Source organism: Chiloscyllium plagiosum, chromosome 3 (genome assembly GCF_004010195.1).
Source record: "Chiloscyllium plagiosum isolate BGI_BamShark_2017 chromosome 3, ASM401019v2, whole genome shotgun sequence".
Classification (NCBI taxonomy): Eukaryota; Metazoa; Chordata; class Chondrichthyes; order Orectolobiformes; family Hemiscylliidae; genus Chiloscyllium; species Chiloscyllium plagiosum.
Window position 1 is genome coordinate 36,266,936 of NC_057712.1, and position 14,251 is coordinate 36,281,186.

Sequence of the window (14,251 nt, forward strand, 5' to 3'; positions counted from 1 at the left end):
ATAGCTTTAGTGTTGGCAGAGGTTGTCGTCAAGGATGCCCTGTCTCACCATTACTATTTACACTTGTGATTGAACTGCGGGCGGAAGCTATCCAAACCGACCCTAATATAACAGCCCTGGAGGTAGGAGCAGTTAAGTATAAAATCATTCTTTATGTGGACAATGTCCTTCTTTTCTTAAATGACCCATCGATACCTGTGCCCCGTTTAATTCAAGTGGTTAACTTATTTAGTATGTTGCCTTGTCTTGCCAGCATATCCAATTTTCCGGATGGATCCCGTTTCCCCTTTCAGTGGTCACTGGGAGGTTTTCTCTATTTAGGTATTTTTATTATACCGGTATTTGGTCAGCTATACAAAGCTAATTGTACGCATTTATTAGAGAAAATAAGGCAGGACCTCCAACATTGGGAAGATGTCCCTATATCCTGGCTAGGAAAAATAGCTTTGGTCAAGATGAAGATTCTCCTTTGCCTATTATACCCCATGAGAATGCTTCCTTTGATGTTGCCAAGACAGGCGCTGCGTAAGCTTGACGGCTGGCTTGGGTCCTTTATTTGGAATCATATTAAATTAGATAATTTGCAACTCCCACAAGGTGGGGTCTAGATTTTCCGAATTTCAGGAGGTACCATATGAGTTCTCTGTTATCATTTGTGGGTCACAAGAGACCCAATCAATTTGGTTGGATATTGAGGCTTCCCAAGCAAAATGTCCACTCATCAATTTATTATTAATGGATAAGATGAGAGTTATTACAGATCATTGTAAAATCCCAATCGTATTAAATACAATCAAAGCTTGGAGGATGATGCGACAGGATGAGGGTAATTTACAAACAAACCTTCCCTTCTACTCCTATAGTGGGAACGTTGGGATTTCAGCCAGGCTTGACTGACACTGGATTTCAAATTTGGGAGTCCAGAAGCATCTCCTATTTGGGAGATCTGTTCGATGGGGAGGTCATGACGTCCTTCAAACAGTTGCATCAGAAGTTTGGGTTGTCTAGCAAGGACTGTTCTTGATATTTTCAAGTATGAGACTTCATACAACAAAAGACCACATTGATGACTAATCCTTATAAATCGGATATGGAAAGGAAAGTGCTTCGGCTGATGGGTGCACCCTCAGTCAGTACTATCTACCACTCGCTTGGTAATAAGGTATTGAAGGATATGGGATGGTTATATACAACCTGAAATCAAGAATTAGTGATGGAAATCTCCTATAGATGTGGGAGGATATCTGGGAAAATGCCAGGAAGATCTCTATCTGTAATAGAACTCAAGCTATTCAATTGAAGATACTTCATAGGGCTCATGTGGCACCAAAGCAGCTTGCAAAGTTCAAGGCAGGAGTATCCCCAATGTGCCCTAAATGTAAAATAGATGTTGGTACTCTCACTCATTGTCTGTGGACATGCCATAATATTCGTAGATATTGGAACAGTGTAGCAAATGTCTTGGCAAAGATTTTGGGAAAGGAGAATGGGTAGGATCCAGTGTTTCTCCTTTTGGGCTTTCCAAATTTTCCTTCTCTAGATGCATACGGGAAGAAACTATTTATTATCCTTTCCTTTTGTGTGAGGAGAAACATCTTACTAAGTTGGGTATCGGAAAGTCCCCCGGGACTTGCAAATTGGCATAGGATAGTTATGGAATATATTCCCCTGGGCTTCCTTACGAATATGGTGCACCAAAAAACAAAATTATTTATAGAACATGGCGGCCATTTTTGAACGACAAGGATACAGATGTATCAGCCATACTCTCTAGGGCCTTTGTTTAACCATGAGGATGATGTTTGTCGGTTCGGGGGCCCTTGGGAGGAAGAATGCCCCATAAATACGGGTTTTGTTGTGACTTGATATGTTTATTTTCAATGCGTATTTATTTATTCATTCAATTATTTAATATTTTTCTTTTTTGTTGTTAGTAATGTACGATACTATGATCTTTTTCTTATATATAGATTCTTCTTTCTTATATCTTATTTTGTGTTTTGGTAGTTTGTAGAGTAGATTTCGCAATTTTATATTGGTGCTGTTATTATACTGGAAAGTGGATACAATATTTTATGTTAATTTTAAAATTGTCAAAAAAATTTTTTTTTGTAAATAGAAAAGAAAAAGGAGTATTACGACCTCAAGCCTCCTCTAATTCTGAGATGTTATCGCCTTTACTCGGCGGTTTGACAATCAGGGGAATCAGTGTCGGGACTTTTGATGAGACATGCGACTTCGGTTTCACTCTTAGTGAGATTTTGGAGACCATTTGGTATGTGGAATTAGATTAGATTCCCTACAGTGTGGAAACAGGCCCTTCGGCCCAACCAGTCCACACCGACCCTCCGAAGAGTAACCCACCCAGACCCATTTCCCTCTGACTAATGCACCTCACTACGGGCAATTTAGCATGACCAATTCACCTGAACTGCACATCTTTGGACTGTGGGAGGAAACCGAAACACCCAGAGGAAACCCACGCAGACACGGGGAGAATGTGTATGTGGAGTTTGCACAATCACCCGAGGCTGGAATCGAACCTGGGACCCTGGTGCTGTGAGGTTGCAGTGCTAACCACTGAGTCACCGTGCCTCCCAGAGTGATGTAAACATGCAAAAGTGTCTACTAGCAGAAGCACAAATCGGACTTCCAACAGCCACTACAATTGGCTATGCCATTAGAAAATACAGCACGTAGAACATATGAGTTACAGGGTACGCCAGTTGAAGTGGAGACCCTCACCAGGCTGACTGACCTTCGGGGACACCACTTGAATAAAGGCAATTGCTTTGCCTCACTCAGGATGTATCCTAAACAGAAGGAGTCCAAGTCAGCCCACAGCAAAACCCCAAATCAAAGCCAAGCCTCAGCAAAAAGCAGTAACAATTTTTTTCAGGATCCAAGCTGGACAGCCATTATAGTTGCTGCCTGTATGCGGATCTGAGAGAGCAAAAGAGGCTCACTTGGCCTGAATCAAGTAAGAGAACTCACAGGACTGTATCCAGGAGAGTGCATCTTCTGGCAAGTCCAGCTACATCTGGCTTGGAACAGTTAAATTGTTTGGCAACATCCAAATCAGTACCAGTCAAAATAAATATCTGATTAAATGGGCACATGGTTCAAATGGAGGTTGATACTGGTGTGGCTCTATCAATGGTTGTGGAATCAGTCTTTAACCCTCACATTTACACAGAACCTCGGGTAGACTGAGAACCTCCCAGGGAACGTTTACAAATTAAGGGTACAACTTGAGTTCCAGTCTTGTATGAGAAGCAGCTGATTAAGTAACTACTGATTGGAGTAAAAGGTTCAGACCCAAACCTGATGGGGTGAAAGTGGTTCAGAAAGATTGATCTTGATTGGCTCAAGATGCTTTGAAAATGCCTGAGTGAAGTCCAACGTTAATACCTGGAGGTGTTTCAGGAATGGACTATCAAAGGAGCCATGACCATCTTGCATGTTGGCCAAGAAGCAATTCCACAATTCGGCAAAGCCTGCCCAGTGCCAGTGCCTTACCAGCAAAAGCAGGGTCAGCAATCAGGAGGTTGGAAAGTGAAGGAATCATCAAACTCGTCCAGTGCGCTGAATGGCCATCACTGGTTGTACCAATTGTGAAGCCCCATGGGTCGGTTCACCTTTGTGCGAATTTTAAACAAAGAGTAAACAGCTTTTTACAGCTAGATAAATACCCAAGACCTCACGTTGAGGTGCTGACATGGGATGTCCCTCTTTACAGTATCAGGGTAGCGTTGGCTCACAGATGGCCCAATGGAGAGGAATACCTAAGAGCGTATGCTAACTGGACTTTGGCTAATGCAAGCAGCAATTATGCTTAGATTGAGAAGGAAGGTTTGGTGGTCATATTTAGAGTCAGGAAGTTCCACCAATACCTTTACAGATGTAAATCTTTAATAACAGACCATAAACACCTACTCGGGTTCAGAGGACAAGGTTCTGCCGCCCATAGCTTCAGGCTGAATTCAGCTTCTCATTCGAAGTGTGTCCAATACAAGTTGGAACACTGTTTGGGAGGCCAAGCAGCAAATGCATATGCCATGAGCAACTTCCCGCTGTCAAATACACCACTGGTGGTGCCAGCACTGGCAAAGTCCGTTCTGGTTTTAAACTTTCTAGGCACCCTTCTAGTCACCACTGAATATCAGATTGTTGATGTAAAAAGGTTCAGCCATGGTAAAAGAGCTAGTGATCATAGGGGAAACCAAAGGGCCATCACAACAAGAACTGAAACCTTTCTGGACTTGGCAAGACCAGATCACTAGAGAGGACAGCATTTTATTATGGGGAGCAAGAGTGATTGTTTAGAGCAAATGTCACCACCAGATACTGGCTGAACTCCACCAGGGTCATCCAGGGTATCCAAAATGAAAACTGTTGGTGAGAAGTCATGCCTGGTGGTCAGGATTGAATGTAGACATAGCTGCACTGATGAGGTAATGTCCAGTATGCCAACAAGAACAAAAAATATCGCCATGTGCTCCCCCACATTCGTAGGAGTGGCCGAGTAAACCCTGGACTTGGTACATGTTGACTATGCAGGCCCTTTCATGGGTTCAACATTCTTAGTCAGTGGATGCCCTAAGCGGTTGGGCGTGCATAGAGTATATTTGTCAAACACAGGGATGTCATTAGAAAAACTGTGAGCAGCTTTGGTAATACATGGGCTCCTGAAACTAGTAGTCACAGAAAACGGACCATCATTTATCAGCAGCGAATCTGAGTATTTCCCACAGTCAAATGGCATTTTTCATAAGGACAGCTCTGTACCATCCATCATCCAATGTTTAGATTTAGATTTAGATTAGATTAGATTTAGATTAGATTAGATTAGATTACAGTGTGGAAACAGGCCCTTCGGCCCAAAAAGTCCACACCGACCCGCCGAAGCGAAACCTACATTTACCCCTTACCTAACACTACAGGCAATTTAGTATGGCCAATTCACCTGACCCTACACATCTTTGGATTGTGGGAGGAAACCGGAGCACCCGGAGGAAACCCACGCAGACACAGGGAGAATGTGCAAATTCCACACAGTCAGTCGCCTGAGGCGGGAATTGAACCCGGGTCTCTGGCGCTGTGAGGCAGCAGTGCTAACCACTGTGCCACCGTGCCACCCACGATGACAGAAAGAAAAGTCTGAACTTGGAAAACAGGCTTAAAGAAACAGCCTATATTTTCCTATATGTCCCAGTTCCTAATTGATCATCAGACCATCCTTCATGCAACTGCAGGAATAGCTCCAGAATGTTAATGGGGAAAAGACCCATCACCAGATTAAATCTGATCTTCCCACACCTAGGATTTGGAGGGTGAAGATGGCATCAGTAACACTATTGATGGACACCAAACCAGAGAAAGACAGCTAACTTCAGGAGACAAAGTTTGGTATCGAAATTACGGAAATGACCCTGCATGGATAAAAGGTATGGTCAATTTGAGAGAAGGTCCCATGACGTACAAAATCTAGTTAGATGAGGCGGTTGCACAAAAGCTGGAAACTCAGACGGGGCAGGAACAAATCATACTCAGCTCCTCCAAGCAACCTGAAAGACTGTCGGTACTCATGGGCTCTGCCCCTCTCATGTGTTGATGAAACCACAGAGTCTGAGATGGCCACAGTGGATGTCACAGCCTCAACACCTTTGTTGTCTGAAGAAAAAGGACAAATGTCTTTCGAGATGCTCCCAGGCACAAGAGACAAGCTCCGGTCCAGGACACATCGCCCATATCCGAGGCTGATTCAGAGGAACCTAACCCAGTGTGAAAACGTCCCTGGTGAGGCTATAAGAAAAAGAACAGGCTTACATTCCCACACTTCGAAGAGAAGGGAGGTAGTGACTGAAACGAGGTCAGCCAGATGTACCTCATAGAATGAGTTCCCTGTTTGGGGCTGTTCACCTGGTCCAATCAGGGAGCTATGGCTGACAAATATGAACAGGAGTATCAGAGGTTCTGTTCACTCAGAGCTGGCTGTGAGGAAACCAAGCCAGTGTCAAGTACTATGCACATATAAATAAAGGGTGACTTGGTGATGGCATACCAGCCTCTGTGGAGTTATTTCAGAAGATTGTAAAGTATAGGATGATCTTTCATACTTGCAAATATTGTCAGCTTGATTGGTTAGTTGCATGCCATGTCAGAATAAAAGTTTGGGAATATTGATTCAATTCCCATGCCAGAATTGGAGTTTAATATCTCAGCTTACAATTCCACTACAACTTTGAAAATAGAACCATACAATGATTACAGCATAGGAGGTGGTTATAGGATGCATCAAGTCAAGACTGACTCTCTGCAAGAGTAATGTCAGTGTAGATCATGCCGTTCAGTTCGATGATTGATTTTGAGATACATTTTACACACACAAACTCTGAATTAAGTCTGGTCAAGCTTGGTTACCAACTAAACAAAGACTTGAATTTCTTTAGTGTACTTCATGATGTCAACAAGTTACAATCATTTGAAATGCTGCTTCCACTGTATGCATTGCAGGGTCTCACAAACAGCAATGAGAAAACATCCAGATATTGGCTTATGATAAACATTAGAGCAAGTTTGTTTGAGTAATGTTAAAAGGATCCTTCACATTCACCAGAGAGAGTAACCCCAATTTAAAAACTCATTTGAAAGGCCAATTTCATACTGCAATGCTGCACAGAAATATTAGCCCAGATTTTATTCCTAAATCTTTGGAATGGGACTTGAACTCTCACCCAGAGCTGAGACAGTGATGAAACAACATCTAGCTTTAGCAAGTCTCTGAATAAGATAACCAAAGTCAGTATGCAATCAATAAGTACACCTGCTCAAAATGACTGGAGTCAGAACTCAGGGAATACAAAGTGTGAATTCTGGACTAACGTTGACTTCAATCACAGTTCTCCATAGATTTGGTGGACCACCTGAACCATCTAAACAATCAAATCACCAACAATACTTCCTTCCAATTCAGAAGTCATGCATCGCTTGACACAAGAAAAATCAAAACTATTTGTGGTTTAAACCCAATTTAACACAAAGGTTTGCAATTATACAGCATGCTTTAAGACCACAGGACTTCTCAATGTTTTCCATTCACGAACACGTGTATCAAGATGCACTAACAAGCAAACTATCATCCCTAAACAAGAATGATCTGCATTTACGTAGGGGTGTCAAAGTAAAACAACCCAAAGTGCTTCACCAGGACCACTGTCAAACGAAATAGGAAATTGACTTCTGGTGACATTTCCTTTTTTAACTGTAAGAGATAGATTTCAATTAATAGTTTAAAGGAAAGAACAGTGCAGAGATTTACAAAGGGAATTCCAGAGCTCAGGACCACGCCACTAACGATAATGATTAAAATTGAGTATGGATGAGGGGCCACAGTTTTTAAAAATTGAGAGTGACCAGAGGGTTGAGGAGTTTGCAATAATAAGGAAAGGCAAGGCTGTGCAGGGATTTGTATGCAAGACTGCAAATTTTAAAATCAAGATGTTGCCAGATCGGAACTAATGTACATGACTGCACACAGGAATAAGAGACAAATGAGACTTGGTGCAAGCTGGACAACTGCGTTGCTACTGGTCTCCTTTGCCCCAGCATACATGAGGTAATGAGGTTAATAAACAGGCCATAAGTCACTTTTATTTAAAGGTGGCATTAGAATAATCAGTTAACTCACTAACACACCCATAAAAAAATAGTACAAAGCAACATGACGTTCATAACATGTACTGTTCTCAGTTTAAGGTCAGAAAGTACCCAGAGCCCCAGTGGAGTCTTTCATAATTTCATAATGCCCAAAAGTGTGTCTCAAGTAAAGTGTCGTTGCTGTTGTATGAAATTTGCAGATAATTTACCCACAGCAATCTCCCATAAATATTTCTGTTGATAGCCAGATAATTAGTTTCTTAGATGTGAAATTCTGAGTTGAACACAAAACCTTCAGGAGGGAATGTTACAGCTGAACACAATCCTCCATACTTCAGTACAGTACACTCTGACCTTCAATCCGTTCTTACCCCCCTCTCCAGTTACAAACACCACCCTAGTTGGTCTGCAAGACACTGCGGTTCTTTCAGCAAAGAGTAATGGAACCCTTTCTCTGGAAAAACCAGAGGGAGTTTTAACCTCGCCAGAAAATCGAATTTCTATCACAGCATTTTTGTTTTTTTTTTGACAAGTAAAATATGAACAACATTAGCTATTATTTACCCTTCACCGATTCAGCCAAGGACAGTTTGTGCGGTAAATTCAAATCACCATGGATCAATCAACTTGCCTTGTATACTGACCAAAATTTTCAAAAACCTAACTTGAGGGTTTGAAATTTATGAAGGTGACATGGGGAATAACTGTTCTGCTGCTTTACCGCACTGAGTAGAAGTAAACACAAAACAGCGCAACAGCCGACTTGATGATCTGATTTTAACAGGACACAACAATAGCCAAGAACTGCCATTTTTTTTGCAAAGCTCAGCTAAACCGAAACTAACCTCAAGTAATCATTTTTAGAATTCAAGTCTCAACCGTTGGATTTGCTCCGGTTCGTCTGCTTGTAAAATAAGTAAATTCGAATAAATTCGATCTGTACATGTACATGCATCGTTTGTGAAGCTTTACCCTCCGAAAAACGTTTTGCGGTATGGCAATAATATTACCAAGCCATTTGAAACCAAGCTGTACAAGACTGCAGCTAAAATGCTAACGGTTCCGAACCCTACAAAAAACCTACACTAGAGGTATCCTTTATTTCAGAAAAAAATCAAATATTTGAACTCTCTGACACAATAAGGTTGCGAAAACGAAACACATCGATCTTTACAATCATTCCATTACAATTAGCACAGGTTACTGAGGTGGGAAGTTAAAAGGAATAAAACCATGTCTACGCTATCTCCTGGTCCAGCTCTGTGTTGCCGCACCAAATAAGCAGTTTGTATTTGCTGTTGCTTTGTCATGCAGCATACTCCAACTACATGGACTACAGATCTGCAGCGAGGAAAAAAATCCAATGTAACAAGACGACTTAACTCGACACCAGAAATGCCTTCATAAAACTACAACACCGAGCGATTAAGCAGAGTTAAACAAAACATTTTATTTTATTGTTTTGTTACCTTCATGTTGATTCGAAATGTGTCAATTCGCCGATTGAAGCAAGAAAGTCACCCTTCACACACCTAAAGAGGGGGAAAAAACGGGACTCACAAAAAAATGCGTTTGGAAAGAGAAGTGTTCGACGTCTCCTTTCAGTGTAGAGCCCCCTCCCCTTTATCATGAATGGCAGCCGAAGCAATGCCAATACAAGATCATCTTTTGCAAGAAGCGACACGATTTCCCTTTTCTTTAACCTTCTCGCTCGCATGCATAAAAGCCACGCTCATTCGGTCAAAAGAAAAAGGAAAGATAAATGAATGGCGGCGGATCGAACTGAAAAACGTTCGAGATCAGGAGGGGTTGCAACGAGCGGCTCAGGGCAATGGAGCTGGTGCGTTTCTCCACCTCCTCTCCAAACAACATCTTTCTAGTTGTGTCAATGACGCCATTTCAGCCAGAGATCCTAAAGTTACACATGGACTGCATCGGATCGGTGCCGATGGCTTACACACTGCCCGAGGCAGGGAGGACATGGTGGGAGGAGGTGAGGAGAAAAGGGGGGCGCGGGGGAAAGAGAGAATCCCTGCTCAGCAGTCACACGTACACAGACGGAGCCGGTACACACGCCGAGGTCATGTTTTAATAACCAGGCAGGCACCGTTCTCGACTTCCCCGGCCGGTTTCCATCTCTCAGATACACTTGACACGTCCCGCAGAAGACAGCCAGAATCGCCGAGACCCCTGACCTCCCCCCCCCCCCCTTCCCTGGCTAAAATCATTTGGGGAGGGGGGGGGTGGAAAGAGGGGGTTGTACAAAAGACTGAAGAGTGCGAGGTCTCTTTAACCCATCGAAAAGCCCGAGCGAATCCTCATTGTTTAAAATCCAACCGGGGGGGGGGGGCGGGTGAGCCTAACTTAACCTCCCTTCCTCCTTTATAGTCACTTACCCGTCCTGTGTAAGAGCTTCAAGAGCGAGGGGGTAGAGGGGAAAAAAAGGAAGAAAGCGCTGTCAACCAAAGCAGAGTGCGCCTCACAGGCCAGGGCCACTCGCCCGATGTCCGCCCCGGCTTGACTTCTTCGGCATTCGAGCAACGCTCGACGGGGCGGCCGCCGACGAAAGGCTGAATACCTCCCCTCCTCCTGCCCAATATATATATATACACACACACAAGCCCACTGTTAAATCGCCAGTCTAGAGAGAAAGGGAGAGACAGAAAGGTGGGGGGAACGGAGAGAATGAGAGAAAAAAAACACACTCCTCACACACATACAACACTCGACCCCACTCGGCAACAAACAACCCTTCCCATTGGCCCGCCGTCACACGGCAACCGCAGCACCGGCAGCCTCATTGGCCCTCCCCCCGCACAAGGCGTCGGGGAAGCGCCAGGGATGCTGGTTGATGTAGTCCTTGCCCCCGCTCACGCCATTCGGCGCACCCGCTCGGAGAACTACAACCCCCGCCAGGCGTGGCGACAACTGGTCCTACCCGGAGAGGGGAAAAACAACCGCATGCGCATTGCTCCGGACGGGCATCTTTAAAAGAGATTACTGCGCAAGCGCATTGCTATTAGGATGGCGTATTTTTTGACGAGCTAAGTAAAAGGGAATTGTCTAGGGTGAGTCCGCGCTGGCGTCGGCTGAGCTCCCGTCTGGCGTCGGGTAACGGAACGAGATAGGGCGCCGGCTGCTCCTCGTTAATATTCTCGGTAAGAGCTAGTGATATTTGGGCGGAATCGTGATGTGAGTTTTATTATTTTGTTTTTCGCGATTGTGAAGTAAATCCTAAAGGGGAAAAAAAAATCGAGAGAGCGGAAGTAGGAGTGTTACGAGCCGGAAGTGGTTGGGCACCATTTGGGCGGCCCGGCTGGTGGGCGGAGGCGGGTTTAGTATTTCTTGCTGCGTCATTGCCGTTTTAACGTAAGTATCTGTTCGTGTGCAGCTCGGGCGAGACTTGTCATTTGTTGAGTGTCTTTCATGTTTTCTGGGCACCTTTTTAAAGCGCTTCACGGCACATGATGTTCTTCTGCTGAATAGTCATTGCAATGCAGGACTTGTATCGGGCAAATTAAATATGTGCATAACAGATACCACGAACGAATATGACCATCGCCACATGGTCTATCTGCCTCTAGTTACCTTTTGTGGGATCAGTATTGGACAAATTGGTAAACGATTGTGGATGGCTGATGTCTTGTGATTGTCTTCATATGTTGTCCGATTATGTTTGCTTGTCTGCTATAAGTTGGGTCTCAGTTTAATGTTTTATCCAAAAATACCCTCCTTCCATATAGATGAAGCTCTCCCTCAATGCTCAGGGCGAGTTAGTCTACTTTCGTGGGTGGTGTTTCTGGAATGGGGTTTGAACTTGTGGCCAACGTCAAGCTTTGTACTGTTTTATCCAGTCAAATTTTTTTAAGTTGACTTTGAATTTCAAGCATAATTTTGAGCCACTTTAACTCTAGTCTATTTCATTGATTCTAAGAGCATTCCATGTAGTTTTTTTATGATAAAAGATGTCTGTTCTTTTGAATGCACAAACACAGAATAGGTTGATCAGTGATTAATATATTGATCAGAATATGACCTGGAAGTTTAAGATTGACTGACTTTTGGAGGTGATGATGGTCATAGGGTTTTTTTCCCTTAGATCAGCTCTCAGATCTTTATCACCTTAACTGCAGCACCAAAGTAAACAGTGATGGAGTGTTGTATTTTACAGTGACTCTTTATTTGAAACAAGGAGACTTCAGAATGCCAAAAGATGCTTTTGAAAATTTAATGCTGTTTCTTCTATGTAGAGTCAGATGTATACCACAAAAACGGACCCTTCGGTCCACCTTGTCCTTGCCAGCCAGACATCCAAACCCAATCTGATCTCACCTGTCAGCACCTGCCCCATATCCCTCCAAATCTGTCCTATTCATGAACCCATCCAGATGCCTTTTAAAAGTTGCAATTGTACTAACCTCCAACACTTCCTCTTGCAGCTCATTCTATTTTTGTACCATCCCTCTGTTAAAAAAGTTGCCCCTTATATCTTTCCCCTCTCACCCTAAAACCTATGTCCTCGAGTTCTGGATTCCCCTACCCTGGGGAAAAGGCTAAGTCAATTTATCATATCCATGCCCCTCATGATTTTATAAACCTCTAGGGCCACCCACTCAACCTCTGCTCGAGGGAAAACAGCCCCAACCTATTCAACTTCTCCCTATAGCTCAAATCCTGTAAACCTGGCAACATCCTTGTAAATCTTTTCTTTCAAGTTCCACAACATCTTTCTGATAGGAAGGAGACCAGAACTGCATGCAATATTCTAACAGTGGCTTAACCAATGTCTTGTACAGCTGCAACATGACCTCCCAACTCCTGTAATTAATACTCTGACCAATAAAGGAAAGCTTACCAAACACCACCTTCACTATCCTATCTATCTGCAACTCCACTTTCACGGATCTATGAACCTGCACTCCAAGGTTTTTATTCGGCAACACTCCCTAGGACCTGACCATTAAGTGTATAAGTCCTGCTCTGATTTGCTTTCCCAAAATGTAGCAACTCTCATTTATCTAAATTAACTCCATCTGCCACTTCTCAGCCCATTTACCTATCTGATCCCTTGCCCATAGCATGTACATTGAGATCTGACCTGTTGGAAATAATGAACTGTCTCTCTTTTATTTTGAGGGGTACGTTTTGACTTTGTCAGATTCTGCTCAATATGAAATTATTGGGCTTGTAATCAACTGTTCTTGGCAATTTTAATGGTGTTCAGACTCCCTGACTGGAATTAGTAGACCTACAAAAAAAAGTCAAAATAGGAGCAAGTTTGTTACTGTTTCCATAATGTAAAACACTACACCTTCATGCCATTCTTGATCTCTTTCTCATGTAGTAGAGTACCTTTTGAATGTGGTGGAATAGTTTTGATATTTAAATGTTACAATTGTCTAAATGAACTGCAAATGCTGGAAATAGAAAATAAAAATCAAAAATTCTGGAAGAAACTAGCAAGTCTGATTTATATCTGTAGAGAGAAAGCAGAATTAACCTATCAGTTCCACTGAGCCCCCCCTTCAGGACTTTGCACCTGCAACGTTAGCTTGTGAAGAGATATCAAAGTTATCAGACCTGTTGAGTTGCTGCAGCAATTTCTGTTATAAATTTGTTTGAACAAGCTAGATCTGATTAAATGATCATATTATTACCTATTTGGTCTGTTAGTGCCAGTTCTTGAAGCTTCACTGGCAAAGCCACCAAAGTTTGGCTTTCAGTGTAACAACGCTAGGTCGAATTTGCTGGTTCTAAGTATGAAGTATTGAAAATATGTTGGTGAGAATTTTGTGCTGGTCTTATCCTGGAGTTTATCCTCAAAATTTGCTTTATTTGACAATTTTCTTGTGGCTGATAATTCACCCTTTTTTGCTGTTTTTGAGATTTGTTGAAGGTGGGTTTTTTGCTTAGGTATGATCTGCACAAATTTAATGCCTGCAGCTTTCTGGACTTCAATAATTTAAGTCATTCTTAAATATGTAGTTAGAACACTTTGTTCATTCTGTAGGCAAACTTAAAATTATCAAACAGATTGTTTTAATGCAATTTTCCTGTAGTTTCTAGTGGTACAAATCACCAGATATCATTTGGCTTTGGCCATATAAAATGATGGTTATGATTTTGCAAATGGTGGAGTCAATTACAATTTAAGCAACATCATGAAGATAACTTCTCTGTCAATATGCTTCATCTTATTAGCTGGTAAAACCCTGATTGAAGGCTTTATTACCTCCAGGAGAAAGTGAGGATTGCAGATGCTGGAGAGTCAGTCGAAAAGGGTGGTGCTGGAAAAGCACAATAGATCAGGCTGTATCAGAGGAGCAGGAAAGTTCATGTTTCGGTTGTAAGTCCTTCATCACGTTGCTGATGAGTTTGGTACGTTCTTTTTCTGAGGGTTGCACACACCAACTTCTGCAAACAATTAAGGTTTATTAAAGCCTGTATATGCTAGGTGTGACCTCCCCCACCCATTTGACACTCTTCACAGGAGTGCAAAGTTGAGTTAAGAGGCCCTGAACAAAGAAGACACATCCCCTTTATAAAGGTCAGTTGCTAATGCTCACAGGTTAGCCTCTGCAGGTGCATGGTG

At 42.8% G+C, this 14,251-nt stretch overlaps 2 protein-coding genes across 5 annotated transcripts in view; one reads left to right on the forward strand and one right to left on the reverse strand.

The window, feature by feature from the left end:
- arid4b (AT-rich interaction domain 4B) overlaps positions 1-10,411 on the reverse strand; it is a 143,444-nt gene extending 133,033 nt beyond the window's left edge. For 2 of the 3 annotated variants that reach the window (XM_043679845.1, XM_043679834.1), the window contains exons 1-2: positions 10,056-10,410; positions 9,129-9,191 (exon numbers count right to left, since the gene is read on the reverse strand). In XM_043679845.1, coding sequence (XP_043535780.1) covers positions 9,129-9,134 — 6 coding nt within the window. In that variant the 5' untranslated portion in view covers positions 9,135-9,191; positions 10,056-10,410. Of the gene's footprint in view, positions 1-9,128; positions 9,192-10,055 lie in introns of all 3 variants that reach the window. The other variant, XM_043679852.1, reaches the window with a different exon arrangement.
- Positions 10,412-10,653: 242 nt separating this feature from the next.
- The window catches only part of ggps1 (geranylgeranyl diphosphate synthase 1), a 50,756-nt gene continuing 47,158 nt past the window's right edge, over positions 10,654-14,251 (forward strand). The window contains exons 1-2 of one of the 2 annotated variants that reach the window (XM_043679887.1): positions 10,654-10,817; positions 13,898-14,037. The gene's annotated coding sequence lies outside the window, so the exon portion shown is untranslated. The remainder of the gene's footprint in view (positions 10,818-13,897; positions 14,038-14,251) is intronic. The other variant, XM_043679896.1, reaches the window with a different exon arrangement.